The 14,678-nt window shown below is 39.3% G+C and overlaps 1 protein-coding gene across 7 annotated transcripts in view; it reads right to left on the bottom strand.

Annotated features, from left to right (window-relative positions):
- khdrbs3 (KH domain containing, RNA binding, signal transduction associated 3) overlaps window positions 1-8,348 on the bottom strand; it is a 215,991-nt gene extending 207,643 nt beyond the window's left edge. For 5 of the 7 annotated variants that reach the window (XR_013576457.1, XR_013576456.1, XR_013576459.1 and 2 more), the window contains exon 1: window positions 7,870-8,234. Coding sequence is in view for 3 of the 7 variants with exons in the window: in XM_078540957.1 (XP_078397083.1) it covers window positions 7,870-7,960 (91 nt within the window). In the remaining 4 variants the exon portion in view is untranslated. The other 2 variants (XM_078540958.1, XM_078540959.1) reach the window with 2 other exon arrangements.
- Window positions 8,349-14,678: the final 6,330 nt, after the last annotated feature.

Here is a 14,678-nt window from a genome sequence, read left to right as displayed (position 1 = left end):
TCTTTTCTAAAAAAAACCGAAAGTAAAAAAGAGGCTGAGTGCCAATAATCACAAAGTTTTAGCAGTCAGAAGGCGTTGTAATTAAAAACAAACTTGCACATGCTACACATTCATCACTTGCTCATACAGCTGCCATGCATGTGCTAGATTCCAGAGGTTTTTGGAGAACAGCAACTTATTTATATAGCGACTTTAATGTAATGAAACATACCAAGGTGCTTCACAGGTACAGTGCCTTAAAGGAAGAAAGTGAGATAGAGGGGTGCAAGGAGGGAATTCCAGAACTTAGGCCTAAACGACAAAAGGCACAGCCACAAATGCAATTAGGGCAAGAATTAGAGGAGCTCAGATATCACAAATGGTTGTGCAGCTGGAGGAGATTACAGAGATAGTGAGGGGTCAGACCACAGAAGATTTTGAAAACAAGGATGAAAATTTTAAAGTCAAGACTTTGCTTGACCAGGAGTTAATGTAAGTCAGTGAACAGAGGGGTCAAAAGGAGAATGGGACTTGTTACAACTTAAAACACAGGCAGCTGAGTTTTGGATGACCCCAAGTTTAGAGGGTAGAATGTGGGAGACCAGCCAGGAGCACATTGGAATAGTCGAGTCTAAATGTAATGAAAGCATGAATGAGGGTATCAGCAGCAGATGAGTCGAGACGGGGCAAAGTCAGGCAATGCTACTAAGGTGGAAATAGGCAATCTTACTTGATGGAAAAAAATGTTAAAATATACCAGAGTTTTATTTAGAAAATAAGAAAATTAATTGGCAGGTTTATAAGCTGGGCCAGGAGGAAGCTTGTTCATAACCCAAATAAAAGCTTACATCAAAAAGTAAAAAAAGGTACAACCTAAATACTTGTTTTGCTATTCTCTGGTATGATAAAGGTAATACACCAAGGGGTAAGACAAGTTATGGCAAAATAAAAACTCTACCCCACCCCCTACTGTAAAACCTCTCAAAGTACAGCTGTGTAGAAAACAGTAAGAAAAAACTAACAGTCTTTTTAAGCTGTAGTATACTACAGTAGTATACTTTATTGACCATTACACAGCTGTGGCATGAGATGGTCACTGTAACTAGGGATTTTATGTCAGTGACAATTATATCAGTAACAATTATTTACCAAGCTTAGGTAGTTTATCATTCCATGTGCCCACGTGAACATAAAACCTATGTTCCTTGCTATTTTTGCTTTCTAATCTTCATTCTGAGAGAATGCCCTTATAAAGCAAATGATAGAAGATACATTTCTGAAGGATGCCAATAAAACACCATAAAATTTCAAAACAAAACAAAAGCTGAATGCAAGTCTTAAAAGCTCTATTCTTCTTAAAACTGAAAGAAAAGCACAACAATTTTCTATACTAAAAAGCGATGCAAACCACAAGTGAAACTGAATGAACACCTACGAAAGTGGAACAGGAAGGGGAAGCAGCCAACATTCCTGGTGTGCCTGCTGAAACCAAATACAAGTTTCTGCATATATAAACCTACTGCAGAACCATCAAAACGCAATTTCAAGGGTTTGTTCCTAATAAATTTCATAGCTACAATATCCCTATTCATTGACCCTAGAAGCGCAATTTCAAAACTAAACACACTGTTCAAATGCCAGACAACGTGTTTTAATTCCAATATACAATTTCAACACAAGCATGCTTTCAAAACCTAATTACCTTGTTGCTGTTATTAATCAATTTCCAAATTGCATAGCAGCCAGAATTTTACAGCCTCATCACAGCGAGGACGGGGCCGTAAAAATGCGGGTAGCCACTCTAAACTCCACTGACTTCGGCGGGAACGTAAAATCCCGCTGCCGTAAAACGATCGTGTTTCCCAGCAGAAACAGTTTCTAAAGTCAGTTTTCAGGATCATGTCAATCTTAAATATAATTAAAACATGTATAGACTTTGTATACAACAATTATACTCGACTGTACTTTAACAGAAACATTTATTCAATCAGCTTACTCCTGATCTTGTAGGCAAGAGGCTTTAAAAAATGTAGGCCTTATTGTACTATGAAAAAGCTACAGTTTGGATCTTTAAAAAAAACTAATTCCACAGAAAGTGAAGCTCAAACTATTTACACAAGAGAATACAGTATTCATACTGCTTTACATATTTGCACAACAAGCAATTTTTGTAGTCCATTTTTGGCAAACAATAGGCTTTGATCTATGCAAAGCGAGCTTGATAGGTAATTGTCAAACGTTTAAAAAAAACTTCACATAAGAAATGCCCAGTAAACTTTTAAGTACTGAAATTTCCCTGCCCTTGGCACTCAACAGCAATACATTTCTTAAGTGCAGTAAAATATTGAACTGACTCGGACAACAAATTTCAAATGAGTGGCTGAATGGCAAGAGACTATGTTCCTGAAACTGCACAATTACTTCCAAAATTAGTTGAAAACTTCTAATGCCTCAGCTGCTTAGGGTTGCCACAGAAAAGCTCAGAATTTGTTAAACTGAAGTCATTACACATGACTGATCTATTTCGCATCAGAAAAATTCTCTTTTCAAGGCTCTCTCTGGACATCACACCAATGACAACATTATAATGGCTTGGTTACCTTTACAGTTACATTGAACATTCCATCAGATTTTATGGTGGAATTGGGAACAGGAAACTCTTCAACCATTTCAATGTAAAATCAAGCACACTGGAATTTGCATTATAACTATTATTAGACAAGTAGTAACAATCCCTGAGCCGTCATCACTGAGCTTGTTAATGAACAGAAAATTTTACGACAAATTAATGCCGATTCTCAATAAAGGATCGTTCGCATTCCATAACCCACTAAACAAGGTAATGAATATTCCTGTGTGTGGAGTTGTATGCTAGAATAGGGAATTGAGCTAATTAAAGCACTCACTGCAAGGTCCTACAGTATGTTTATTACCATATATTGAATAGTTATTAAGGTCTAAAAGAGGATCCTTAAAGTAATACTCAACTGGATTTTCAAATTTAATTGTGTTCATTCCATACTGGTAGTCAGATCTGAACCACTCTCATTGGTGCTAAAATTGATTTTGCAAGTATGCCATGTGTGAATTGTATTTATTCCACCTCACCCAAATTTAAACATTCCAAATGACTGCACTGATGTTCTGCAAAACACATACACATCTAAATTTAAATATCTAATTTTTTTTGACAAAAGTGAAAAAACATAAGCAATAATTGAATGGCTTATTTGAAAAATGTTACAATCCCCATAGAGCCCAATAACTTATAAAAAGAAATTCAAACTTTCAATAAACGATTGAAAGGGTCACACGACAAGGCTTCTTCAAGTTAAGATTTTTACCGTAACAAACTCAAAGCCACACTGACTAAACATTATTTCAGTAGGTGGCATAAAAGATCCCTCATGTAACTTCTACAATGGCCGAAAATCCCCCTCCATGGTTATACTTTACTCTGTTCCTTAAATGGACACTTCATTCTCCAGGAACCAGTCCAATTCTATTCTCAGCTCCTTTTTCCTTTTTCAGCCAGTAACTTCTATTCCATGAACTGACTTTCACAATGAAGGATGAATTGAAGATCTCTTCTAGCCAAAACTAGGCAAATCCTCCAACTTTAAACCCTCACAAGCTTGGTCTCTTCAATTTGAGCATGAGCTCCCACCCACACTGCATAGTGAACAAGAGAGACTAGCTGCTCATGTCTTTCTGCTCTTTCTCTCTTGATTCTTACTTACTGACCCTATCCGGTGAGGTTCAGTAATATTTTTAGGAAAACTTGCCACCCCATCCTACAATGGCTTCCTATAGACTCTTCGCCTATCAAAGCCCATCTCCACGACAAGGTGATTTACAAGGAGGTAGAAATGCTATCCTCTGGAACCCCAACTACATTCCAGCTTGGAATTAAGTAGGCAGTTTAAAGTATAACTGTTTACAAAACCTGACATTGCAAACACATTCCCAGAATTGGAGACTAACAGTCAGCACAAATGCTCTAGTCATTATTTACAGGTGTGAACATTTTTCAACCTTTTTCTCAGTAAAATTACCTGTGCTCCCTTTTAACCCTTAACAACCAAGCCACCCAGGCTTGTCATCAGGCAGAATTCAGAACAGGTCGCATGATACCCTTCATTCCTCCATTTTGCCCTAAATTAGAGAGACAATCGCAAAATAAACTTACAAACTTCACATTTGTAACAAAATAATTTTAAAAATCATTCAGACCAGAAAAGAAAGTTTAATGAAATTAGAAAATAGCTCTACACAGTAGACGGTCTTTATTAGGGTGAATACAGTCACTCGCAATTCAAAAGCCTAAGCTATTTTTTCTTAAAGTAAGGTTCCTTTCCCCGAATTGCCAAATGTTCAAATAAAAGAACAACAAAAAAACTCAATTAAAGAATTCAAGCACAAGGTTGAATAGGCACTGCAATATCTGGGTTTTTCTTTAAGAAAAAATTGAAAATGCCACTATAAACCAAACAAGAATGTAAACAATATTACAGCCCCTCTCTTTTTATAAATAGAACTGCACAGGATCATTTGGAACTGTCATGGTACTACGAGTTCAATAATATGAACTTCTAAGAAACATTACAACCCAGTCCATTCACATTATCTAAAAGTTTGGCATATTCTAATTCATAAATTGTAATCACTTATGTGGTAAATGAACAATGTTAAACCAGCGCAAATCCATGATCCAATCCATGCATAGAATTCCAATGCAAAATTCCTGCCCCGACATCACTACAGATTTCTCGATCCATTTGTATTTATCAACATCTGTTTTGCACAATGAATTTCACAGGGTTGTATAAGTACTTTGCGTTTTAATCAAAATTCCATCTCTTCCAAAGATTATACAAAATGCATCTACCAGGAGCATGAAAGAAGTTAACAGCTTCCACAATATTCTCAAATTTTGGAGAACATCAACAGTATAACAAGTTCAGAAAACAAGCTCTGCGAACCTTTTACAGTATCAAAGACACACATCCACTAATGCTTAAAAAATATCACAAGCTATTTACGAAAGCAGATAACCTGGTGCTTTATGTACATAATTATCAATTTCAGGTCAGCTCTATAAAAAATAGATAATTCTTGCACAGTCAGAACAGAACACTGCAATTTTCAATGCAAAATAATCAGACTGAACTAGTTTTCTTTTCCCTATAAAGCTTCTACTACAAATCGATTTTAAGATTACAGTTATAGCCAGAAGGGATTGAAACTACTGTTCAAACACTTTAGAAATCTTTTTTAAGGTTGTTTACTAGTTAAATGTTTCTTTAAAGCACATAAAAGTGAGTATTTCCTTTTATTCCAACCAAATCCTGCAAAAATCTGAGACACAGTTGATCAGATAAAATGCTTCGGGTGACCACAGATGTATAGCCTGAACACTTCAACTTCCTTGAACCACCTGTCTACATTTCCATATTGAAAATGATTGATTATACATCTTATTTCACCCCACAGCTGTGAACTTCAGGTCTGTTCAAAGTATATTAAAAAAGTGGCAAGTGGAGTCGTGCCCTCTCCGCTAAATCCAAGCGCATCATTCTTCGTCACACAAAAAATGGCATAATTAAACATTGAAAATTACTTAAAGATTGTGTGTCAATTATAAAACAATTTTTTAATAGCATCTGAACAAGCTGTCACAAAGTAGTTTCAAGTTTGGTTTGACTAAGTTTCATACATATTGGAAAGCAGCAGCAGGAAGCAGCCTTGATTCCAATAAAAGTGCCCTAATATAAGCTAGCAGTAGTGCCTCCGGAGGCATAAACTATTGATTTCTCCCTACACTACTGGAAATAAAGTGATTCCAAAAAGCAAATATAAATGGGTGTCATTCATTACATGCTTCATGTTGTTATTTGTCATGGGGATGGGTAGGCAAAATGCCCACACTACACACCAAGTCTGCAGCCAAAAATCTAGAACTCCTGATAACTTCAGTTGCTCCCCTGATGCTGCCTCTGCTCTGAAATCTACCTCACAATGTAGAATTAGTTAAATTTACAGCGCCAGCAGCTTCACGCAAACGCATTTTTGCTAGAATGATTGCTAATGTTGTATGTGAAGCCAATGCCTAGAAATTTTACACTCCTTTCCTCCCAGAAAAGCCATCAATTGCAAAATCTTAATCTGCCCAAATCTGCAGTGGGTTTATGTTTCCAGTAAGAGCTGCAGGATACTAAGCATGCAAGAATTTAAATACAGTAATTTCACCATTATCAGCTTGCCTATGAACATACCAAGCCAAAGATACATATACAACAGTTTCAATAGGTAACTTTGAAAGTTAAACAATTTCCACCCCCAAGAAAGTTAAATATGGTACTCAAGGCATTTGTATTTCTGTGGTAAACTTTAGGTCACTAGATTCCACACATGCCTTTAAGTTTGTGCAATCTATAGTAAATGCTAAAAATTTACAAATAGGTAAAAATATCTTCATGGGGTGGAGGGTAAATAATAATATTTCTTATGTGATGTCTTGTTTTAATTAGGTGCAAATTAACTTAGATATGCTTTAATTTTCATTGGTTAATAGTTCAATCATGAAGTTCATACAAATTCAAAATGTATTGAAAAAATGAATGTATAAATTACTTAAATCTTTAGCATATCCTCGTTAATTTTGCATTAAATTAAATTAAAATAAGATTTTATCAAATAAGAAATATCATTACCACTTACCCTCAGCCCCCTGGAGATATTAATTTTGCCTCAGGTTTTGACTCATCTATAGGCACTGTACATTTTAGTACTGTATACTTTATGTTAATCCATCTTTCAGGACGTCTCCAAAAGCACCCCTTGAAGACACCAAAATAAGTAATCAAAGAACATTGAAACCATCTTCTAACATCAAGCCAAAAGTAGCGCATCTGATTTTGTTTTTCTCGACAAAGGATCCAGTTTACATCTGTGTGGCTCCTTGCTTGCAAACAAATGGTTTTAATGAGGTTTGGCATTTCTTCAGTTCAAACAAGGAATTTAACTAGAGATGCATTATATATTAAAAGACAGGCCTTTTATGCATACACTGAACTCCTTAACCACAACCCGCAAGTCACTTTATTTTACATTAAATGTATTATTTATATTTTTACATACAATATATTTTTAAGGATATTTTAAGACAAGGGTAAGTTTATTAATTCCCTCTCACTTAGTCCTTTTCATTCTTCCCTCTTCTGTCCTTCCTCCGCTTCAGGACCAAAACACTACATGTGCTGCACAATACAGCGGGGCTGAAGGATGATTCAACAGGAGTAAATCAAACACTCAGACACGACTAAAACCAAAAGCACATCAGCTGAGTGATTTAAAACAGACTAAAACCAAAAGCACAACAACTGAGTGATCTAAAACAGACTCTTCCAAGTGGCAAACATGATTTTACAATTTTTTTTTTGCTACATATAAATCCCAATCAGGTGAACCGCTTGAATGAAACTAACACTTGACATTTTTTTTTTAAAAGGGGGCAAAAAATTAAAAAGAATGAAAAAAAAAATCAGACATTATATCAGATATTAGGTGATAAGAAAGGTCTGGATGTTCAAGAGTGTAAAATGAACTGACAAGATAACGGGAGGGGGGGGGAAAGAAAATCTTACTTCAATTGTTTAAAGAAAAATCATAAAAATGCCTCTCACTCGGCAACTTTTTTCCTCATAGAAACATAAACCTGAATCACCAAAAAAAAATGAAAAGCTAATTTTCAATGGTGTTTTTAAATGAGGCTGGACGTGCCTTGCTATTTTCTCGTTTATTTGCAGTAAACATGCTGCGAATTGAGTTATTCCCAAAGAATAATAATTAAAAAGTTTCATTATATGTAAAGATAACGTTCTCCTCTACCTGCTGTCACCAGCCGGGTGGCATGAACGAAAGAAGGGTCCAGGCTGTCCTTCTCGGCCATCAGCTCGGGTAAGTACTTGCTATCTTCCATCCTGTAGCAAGGGGCGATTCAGATGATTTTTTTTTTGTTTGTTTGTTTGTTTTAAAAATAAAACCACAATTATTTAATACAAAAAAAAATCAAAAGAAAATGTCCGACTCTGCCTGCTGAATTACCGTGTTCGGTATATTTAATTTATCTTTTTCTTAAAAAAAAATGGAAAATATATCATATAGAAAAAAAAACGATTCCGAAGGTGAGTTAAAAAGATCCAGTGCCGCCCTCGTGTCCCTCTATCGTTTATTTTTTTTTTCACACTCTCTCTCTCTCTCCTTCTCACTTACTCCTTTTCTCTACCCTCTTCCTCCGCTTCAGGCGACAACGCAGGTTATAAAGAGAGAGAGAAAGAAATCAAAAATAACCGTCCGCTGCCACCCCCTCCATCCCGCCCCCTCTCACGCCATTGGTCGCCTCCCACTTCGCTCAAAAGCGTGCCTTTGCTCCTATTGGACGGCGTCTCCCGGCCGTCGCGCGTTTTTTTTCCTGCCCCTTCTCTCCCACCCCCCCCCCCCCAAGCCGGGCTTTTTGTGGCGGCAAGTGCTTCCTCCCCTCCCCCCTCCTCACTGCCCACCTCCTCGCCTGTCAATCATTCTTATAGCCCCGCCCCTCCCGCTGCCTCCGCTGTACCCTTTCCCGGGCTCATCTTTTTTTGCGGCATGTCAATCAAAGCCGCCGCACCGCCCGCTCAATCTACATTGTTCCCCCCCCCCCCCCCACCCCTCCAGTCGTCTCCACGGTAAAATAACTCCGCAAACTGCAAAGCAATAAAGCGACTTATTTTATCAGAATCACAGTTTCAAATAGATTAGCACACATCTCATGCAATTCATCATCGTATTCTTTTTGTTCCTTCAAACACTACTCAACGTTTTATTCATGTCGAGAAGGATAGAAACTCAGTACAATGAATTGCAACGTGTTTATGTTTTGTTCATTTTGCAACAGGAATACAAACGGGCGAAATGTTTTTACTGAGTTCGACCGAAAATAAACCGGAGTTGATAGGTCTGCAATAGGTTAGGGCAGACAGACAATGCTTGCTGCAGGTTGACTGGGAGAAGTATTTCACTATTTTGCTAAGTTTCTTTTTGGGAAGTGACAATACTGCCTCCCTGTGGTTTAATTGTTGTCTGCATCTTTACCCCCCCCAAACTGCTGCATTTAATGATGTCAAAGTATTCATTCAGTGATTAGGAGAAGTATCTTTTTATTCAGTCGTATCGCTTTATATATATCACTATTTTGTCAGAAATAGTGTATGCCCACTCAAGTATATTTAATGTGGCGTTAATTAGGGCATCGAAAAGAAAGAAAGACTTGTATTTCTTTAGCGTTTTTCATGACCTCAGGACATCCCGAAGAGCTTTAAAGCCAATGAAATTCTTTTAAAATGTCCTCACTGTTGTAAATTAGAACAACCAATCTGCACACAGCAGGCTCCCAAAAACAGCAATGCAATAATGACCAGATAATCTGATTCTTTTATGATAAGACTGAGGGGGAAATATTGGCCAGGACAAAAGGGATAGCTCACTGCTATTCTTTGAAATAGTGCCATGGGACCATGGGACTTTTTCTGTCTACTTGAGAGTGTAGACGGGCCACGGTTTAACACCTCATCTGAAAGTTGGAATGTCAGAAAGATCGAGTATTCCACTTTTCAAATAGTCCAGCACATTTTCCCATTTTTCTCGGCTCCTGCGCTGAATATGTAAAACCTTACTCTAGCCACCCTCAGTTGCATGCCCAAGTAGCCATTCTTCAATGTCAATGAGCTATTGAACTATAGAAGGTATCACAGGATCATTTGGTGTAACTTGATATCAACACACACACTCTCCATATATGTCCATTTGCTGCAGGTTATCAGCATCAGGAAAACTGACTGATTTTGTTTCATTCGTCTCTGGTACAGAGTGACTGAGATAAGCATGACAGCTCTGGCTGAGACCTGCACAAGCCAGGAAGTTCAGGGTTTTTGATTTAAAAATAAACAATAATGATTTAAAAAATTCTGTATATTGTTTGACACTCTTTTGTTACATTTCAGATGTCAGCACCATGATTAGTCTCGCTGCCTCTGTGTTCTAGGGTTGGGGATAAAGACATTCAATGTTCCCACTCCTGATTAGTTTTCCTGATGTTAATTGCTGTCGAGTAACCCCGCAGCAAAGTGGAATGTGTGGATATCTAAATTGGGCTCAGCTGCAAGATAAGATCAATGGGCTGGGAAGTCAATCCACCTGCTTCCCAACATCAGCCAACTCTTCCACGGTTGTTGGGTAGAACTACTTTACCACCAACCTGGCAAGATTCCCATCATATCGGAAAGTCAAACTCCCATTGTCTAGGCTCATTTGAAGAATGACAACTTGGGTCAGTTACCCTCTGCAGAACTGGCCTTTTCTGTGGAAACACATCCCAGCCTGAGACCAAACCTTCAAGTTAGAAAAAAAATTGAAGGAAAAACGAACACTGCAAGAAATTTGAAGGGTTTTTTTTTTAACCATCAAAATCCCCAAGATTATTTACAGCCAAATTAAAATTTGTTTAGATGGAATTAAGGTTACAATCTAAATGAAATCTAAATGAGCTATTTGGATAACGTTAGAGCCCACAATAGTAATGCTTTAATAGGTTACAAACAGCACTTGCATTCCAGGATCAGGTTACATTTCACCTGCTGCATGTGTATCTTGTCATTTGAGGTGGTGGATTATGTATACTGGCCTTGGAGTTTCTTAGTAATCAACTGCAAATGACTGTTCAATAAACTTGCAGCAGTTATTTTCACAATTGTTTATTCTCCTGTATTACCATCATCATGTACCAGTGTTATAACTCACAGTGGCAGTGAATAACTGCTTGGTGGGGCCAGGCTTATTACACTTAGAAATCTGAATAAACTAACTCATAAAACTAACCATTTATAATTAATGTTTTAGAATGATGTATCAGCAAAGTGTAGAATGTCAGTCAGTACTGGCAGGTGGAACAATTTACATTCTGGCACCTCAGGGCCCAGCATCAAGCACCTCAAACCAAGTGTGCTGTGTTTAGACATAGAGCGAAGTTTTCTCTAGTCTACCACTGTGACCCAATCTCAGAACAGTATCTCTGCTGACAGTGACACTTCTCCTTGTTTCGTGGGCATTTCTTCCTTTTGCTTGAGTTTAGACTAAGCTCTAATGTTGAATTTTTCCAGATGATCGTTGAAAAGCCATGGCTTAGCGGTAGCATTTTTTCATCTGTATCAGAAAGTTGTGGGTTCAAGACCTGGTCCGGATAGCTGAGTGCAAAATTTAGGCTGGCAGTTCAGGAAGTGCTGCACTGTTGGAAGTGGCATCTTTCAGATGGGACATTCAACTGTTTCAGCCTTCGCGAGTGAACATGAAAAGTCCCGTGGCACTATTCTGGGAGACCTGGCCGTAAATTCTCCCTCAACCTGTATCCATAAAACAGGTGATCTGGTCATTATCACGTTGATGTTTGTGGAAAGTTGCTGTACCTACATTGACTGCCATGTTTCCCACTAAGTGACTACACTTCATAAGTACCTAATTGACTGTAAAGCACTTTGGGGCATCCTAAGCATGTGAAGGGGGATAATTCTCCTGCTCTTCTCTGAAATATTGTCATGGAATCTTTCACATTCATGTGAGAGGACAGACAGGACCTTGTTCCACATACCATCTGAAGTGCAGCATCTTCAATAGTGCAGTTTTCCTCAGTAATACCTTGGACTGTCAACTTGGATTTTGGGCCTGAGTCTCTGGAGCGGGACTCGCGCGTACAACCTTCCCATTCAGACGTCAGTGTGCTAACAGTGAGCCACAGCTGACACAAAATACAATGTAAGGAATAAGAATGTGAACTACCAATCAAAAATCTGTCTAACCTAGCCCTGAATATCTTCAACGACCCAGTCTCCATTGCTTTCTGGAGAAGAGAATTCCATACACTAATGAACCTCTGAGAGACCCCTTATTTTTAAACTATACCCCTTAGTTCTAGATTCCCCAGGGGAGAATTGCACATGATGGATATCCAACCAAACAACCCCTCTTTCAGCCTGCTTCTATGAACATCGGTGAAAGGCCAATTAAAACCCACCACTTGAATACATATAACACCCAACGGATACACAATTGGTCACTTAAAGTTACTCTGTTACTTAAATTTTAAGATAAGTTTGATTAACTTACAGTCCTTCCTCCACCACCACCATTCCCTACTGAGCCTGTGACCTACCTACTCGATCTATTGGTTTTTCAGCTTCAGATACAGTCTAGCTCTTAGCCAGAAATTCATTCTGCTGGGCCAAAGAACATTTCTCCACTGCTTTCAGTTCCTACAGTAACTTACACATGCCCTGTAATCAATTCTGCAAACTTCTTGTGTGCCTTCATTCCCATGGAAACATCTTCATCAGTCTGTCCTCCAATATTCTATTCCTCAAATAGCTCCTGGACTTCACTCGCCAGCCAAACCTGCCTCCGAACATGGGCCTGATCAATGCATCCTGCTGACTCCATCCCACTGCAGGACCTCTGACTTTAGCTTGGGGCTTCTTCCTATTGTCTCCTCTCTATTCCCCATTTATCCAAGTAATTGATATGTAACCAGGCCCATGCAATTTGAGTTTACTCTGCGTCCACTTGTGTGCATATTTTGGCTGCCACTCTGCACCTAAGCCGATCTCTTCTATTTCCAATTTTCTTCTACCATTTCTTTCACCATGTTCCATCCCTCTTTCCTCACATTTAAAACATCATTCTGTTTTGTGCATCCAATTTTTCTCAATGAGCTATCATCACTGCTTTCCTCCGTAAGCTTTTGCACTGAGTGACTTCCCCCCTCAGTGATTTCAATCTCCGTCTCAACTCATCATGCTCTCTCTCTTCCGAACTCACTGCCTTCCTATCCTTTCTTAATGTCTCCCTCCATATAAACTCAACTTAAATTAATTTCCATCCCCTTGACCTTGCCATCTCATGTGCCTTCACTATCCTCATTATAACTATCACAGACAATACCATCCCTAATCCTTTCGTTTTGTTGTTCTCAACCCACATCCTCCTCCCGACTCCCAACCCAACCTTATCCTATGCCCAGCCCAGGAAAGAAACACTTTCACAATTCACAGACAAGTGCACATTCAAAACCCCAACTGTGTAGCTTTTGACAGCTACTGATGTGCTCAACCAGCCCTTCACTTCCACCTCTGATGCCATAGTCCCCATTAAAACCATTATCCTCTCTCACTCTGGCTGATCTTCTGGTGCAGCCCTTACCTCCACTCACTTATGTCCAAGGATGCAGACTTGAACGAATATGGCAGACAATTGGTTTAGTCATTCACCACCAGGTCTGGCTGGACCACATAAAGCACTATTGAGTCCAGGTCTGGAATGCTAAAACTGCTCACTATTCCAGTATCATCCTAGAATGCAAAGATAACCCTGGCTCCTTTTCTTTTTGCAAACCATTTCCTTAATCCTTTCTGCTCTATCTCCTCCACCCTCACCTCTAAAAGCGCAAGGAGCTGTTGGACTTCTTTGTCACTAAGATCAAGACCATCTGATCAGCTGCCTCTGCTGTGTCCCTCCCTTCCACTAGCCCACCATACTGGATTTCCTCTAAGTCCCCCATTCTACCCTTGCTTTGAATTTGTGTGTTTCTCCAGTTTCCCTGCTATCTCACTTATCTCCCCGAGCTTGTCATGTCCATGAGATCCATCTCCTTCTCCCTTCATATTCCCCGTAAACTCATGACCACCAGCTTCCCTCCTGGCTCCCATGTTAACTGATATTCTCTCTCCTCAGGTACTGTCCCCCTCCCCTTCAAATCTCCTGTCATCACCCCACTTCTCAAAAAAGCAACCCTTGACCCCACTGTCCTTGCAGACTACTGCACCATCTCTAACCTCTCTTTCCTCTCGATAATCCTCCAATGTGTTGTTGCCCCTCAAATCTGTGACCACCTTTCCCAGAACCCCACTGTACCAAAATGGTTCTGATCAAAGTCACAAATGATGTATGTGACTGTGACAAAGGTAAACTATCCCTTCTCCTCCTTCTCCACCTGGCTGCAGCCTTTGACAGAATTGATCACAGCCCCCAAAGCCTCTCCATTATCACCCAGCTGGGTGGCACCACACTCACCTGGTTTTCTATTCTTATCTATACAGTTTTAGTTAGACAATCTTGCAATGTTTTCACTTCCTACTCCCACCATTACATCTGATGTCCTCCAAGGATCTGTACTTAGCCTCTCCTGTGTTTCATTTCCATGCTGCCCCTTGGTAACAGTATCTGAAAACATTAGATTTCATGGCTCAGATCTTCCATTCTCCAGATAGCTGGGGACCAGATGTACCCCAGAAGATGTGTTTCGGGACTTATTGGAAGTCCCAATGCAAGGACTCCGTGGGAAGTTTGAATTTCCTATGGGCAATTCTCCTGCTCCCCAGCACCCTCTGAAAATGTCTCCAACTCTGAATTAGAGTGGGAGATTTCGGACACTTTTGATTACTCACTTGGATAGCTACCCAGGAAATGTTGGACAGAAAATTCCTAGGGCGGAATCATCCAAGGTTTGCACCAAGTGCGGTAGCAGGCAGAAAAAGGATGTTTTATCCATCGGCCGCAATGACGGCTTGTCGGGGTGTATCATCCCAATCCCACCTGCATTCCTGGGAAACACACTG

This window comes from Cetorhinus maximus, chromosome 4 (assembly GCF_964194155.1).
Source record: "Cetorhinus maximus chromosome 4, sCetMax3.hap1.1, whole genome shotgun sequence".
NCBI lineage: Eukaryota > Metazoa > Chordata > Chondrichthyes > Lamniformes > Cetorhinidae > Cetorhinus > Cetorhinus maximus.
Note: the sequence above shows the minus strand (reverse complement) of the source record. Positions and strands in the feature narration are given on the sequence as shown.